At 39.5% G+C, this 2943-nt stretch overlaps 1 protein-coding gene across 1 annotated transcript in view; it reads left to right on the top strand.

Moving 5' to 3' along the window:
* The window catches only part of RPN1 (ribophorin I), a 39482-nt gene that overhangs the window by 8390 nt on the left and 28149 nt on the right, over nt 1-2943 (top strand). Inside the window, exon 2 of the mRNA XM_003796199.2 lies at nt 187-251. Within this exon, the coding sequence (XP_003796247.1) occupies nt 187-251 (65 nt within the window). The remainder of the gene's footprint in view (nt 1-186; nt 252-2943) is intronic.

Raw genomic sequence — 2943 nt, 5'->3', positions numbered from 1 at the left:
GGATTTGAACCCGCCACCTTAGGTGTACGTGGCTGGCGCCTTAGCCGGTTGAGCTATAGGCGCCGAGCCAAGTTCCAGTAGTTTTGATAGTTCAGTGTTGAAGTTCTAAGGCAATTGAATCATTCTTAACTCAAAGTGTAGAAGCCAAAGACATAAAAATGAATAACTTGCTCTTTTCTGTTACAGGTGAAAGGAGAAGATGAGGAAGAGAACAATCTGGAAGTACGAGAAACCAGAATTAAGGGTAAAAGGTAAGCTAGCAAACAATATATTTTTCTTGTCTCTTGTTAAAGATTATCGTGTCAGGTCTGGAATCACAAGCTGGGAAGCGTTGCTTAGGACATGACTGGTATCTTAGAGGCTTTTTTTTTTTTAGACAGTCTCACTATGTCACCTTTGGCAGAATGCTCAGAGCAACCTCAAACTCGTGGCCTTAAGCAGTCTCTTGCCTCAGCCTCTGAGTAGCTGGGACTACAGTCCCTGGCTGGATTTGAACCTGCCAGCTCTGGTGTATGGCTGGCGCCCTGGCCGTTGAGCTATAGGCGCTGAGCTAAGAGGATGTTTTAATAATGTAGTATTTATGTAGTATTTGGTAGTAGCAAAATATGGACATGTTCTGGACTCATTTGTGTTCTCATTACTAATGCTGACATTGGATTGGGCCACATTGGAAGAAGAGTTGTCTTGGGCCACAAATTAAATATACAAACACTAAGTGAAGCTGATGAGCAAAATACAGGTTTGTGCATAATTTTTGTGATATCACTACCACAGATGAACAAAAAAGTTCTTCCGCCATCCCTGCCAGTAGCAGCTTGTTTCACAAAAAGGAAGTGATTACTTTTCATACCAAGCCAAGTCTTTCTAATTTTTGAGTGGTTAAGGATCCCTGAGCAGTGAATATGGAACTTCTTGTTCCTCAAAGCCTTCTGTGAGAACTCTAAACTGTTTGCCTCAGCAGGTGTCCTCCGGTCTGTGGTTGGCTGCCCTTCTTGGTGGACCTCCCACTGCATCCCCCCCCAAGCCTTCAGGGCATTCAAAGGGATGCTTATCCAGTGGAGACCTTCGGCTGTTTCTGAAAGCTAAGAGCTTGGACTTGCTTAGTTCTAACTTTAGCACCTAGTATGGGGCCTGAAACTAATATAATAAATTATATTATAATTTAAAATACTGTTAAAAATACTTTTTAAAAAACATTATTCAAATTGATGTGAGGGTATTATATTTAGATTACACTGTTCTCACTTCCAGAGTAAAGTTCCATTTGTAGAAGAGCCCCTCACCCAGGGGGCCTGTTATACACCCTCACAATGTGCAATTAGGTGAGATCCCACCTCGTGCCCTCCCTCCTCTGCCAAACGTTCTCCCCTCTCCAGCTTCCCACTACCCCTAAACTGAACTATAATAGTGTTTTATTGTTCTTAGGAGCATGTAATTGTTTATATATATTGATTTCATATTAGTATGGAGTACATTGGATATTTATGATTCCATTTTTGTGATACTTTCCTAAGAAGAGTATATTGCAACTTCATCCAGGTAAATGTAAAAGATGTGAAGTCTCCATCTTTTAATGGCTGAATAATATTCCATAGCATACATATACCACAGTTTGTTGATCTATTCATGGGTTGATGGGCATGTAGGTTGCCTCCACGACTTGGCAATTATGAATTGAGCTGCAGTAGACATTCTAGTGCAAATGTCTTTGTGGTAAAATGATTTTTGTTCTTCTGGGTAGATACCTAGTAATGGGATTGCAGGGTCAAATGGAAGGTCTACTTTTAGATTTTTCAGGATTCTCCATACTTCTCTCTAAAAGAGCTGTATTAGTTTGCAATCCCACCAGCAGTGGAGAAGTGTTCCCTTCTCTCCACATTCATGCCAGCATCTGGGTTTTGGGACTTCATGATGTGGGCTAATCATGCTGGGGTTAGGTGATATCTTAGAGCAGTGATTCTCAACCTGTGGGTTGCAACCCCTTTGGTGGGGGTGGGGGTCTCCTGCATATCAGATATTTACATTACCATTCATAACAGTAGCAAAATCACAAAGTTATGAAGTAGCAACAAAAATAATTTTATGGTTGGGGGTCACCACATGAGGAACTGTATTAAAGGGTCGTGGCAAAGAGGAACCAGTACCTGTGTTACTTAACCTTTTCTAAAATACAGAAAAAAGAAGGAATCCTCCCCAATACATTCTATGAAGCAAAACCTTTTCTAAAATACAGAAAAAAGAAGGAATCCTCCCCAATACATTCTATGAAGCAAATGTCACCTTGATTCCCAAACCAGGAAAAGACCCAACTAGAAAATAAAATTATAGACCAATATCTCTAATTAATATTTATGCAAAAATATTCAATAAGATCCCAGCAAATAGAATCCAGCAACACATGAAACAGATTATACACCATGACCAAGTGGGTTTTTATCCCAGGGTATCAGGACTGGTTCAATATATATAAATCTATAAATATAATTCATCGCATAAACAAAATAAAAAACAAAGACCTTATGATTCTCTCAGTTGATGCAGAAAAAGCTTTTGACCATATCCAGCATCCTTTCATGATCAGAACACTTAAGAAAATAGGTATAGAAGGGACATTTCTTAAACTGGTATAGGCCATCTACAGCAAACCCACAGCCAATATCATATTGAATGGAATTAAATTGAAATCATTTTCACTCAGATCAGGAACCAGGCAAGGTTGCCCATTGTCTCCATTGCTTTTTAACATTGTAATGGAAGTCTTAGCCATTGCAATTAGGCAAGAAAAGGTGATCAAGGGTATCCACATAGGGTCAGAAGAGATAAAACTTTCACTCTTTGCAGATGATATGATTGTACATCTGGAAAACACCAGACATTCTACTATAAAACTCTTGGAAGTGATCAAGGAATACAGCAGCATCTCAGGTTACAAAATCAACACTC

Source organism: Otolemur garnettii, unplaced genomic scaffold, assembly GCF_000181295.1.
Source record: "Otolemur garnettii isolate 467f Iridium unplaced genomic scaffold, OtoGar3 scaffold00101, whole genome shotgun sequence".
Taxonomy (NCBI): domain Eukaryota; kingdom Metazoa; phylum Chordata; class Mammalia; order Primates; family Galagidae; genus Otolemur; species Otolemur garnettii.
Note: the sequence above shows the minus strand (reverse complement) of the source record. Positions and strands in the feature narration are given on the sequence as shown.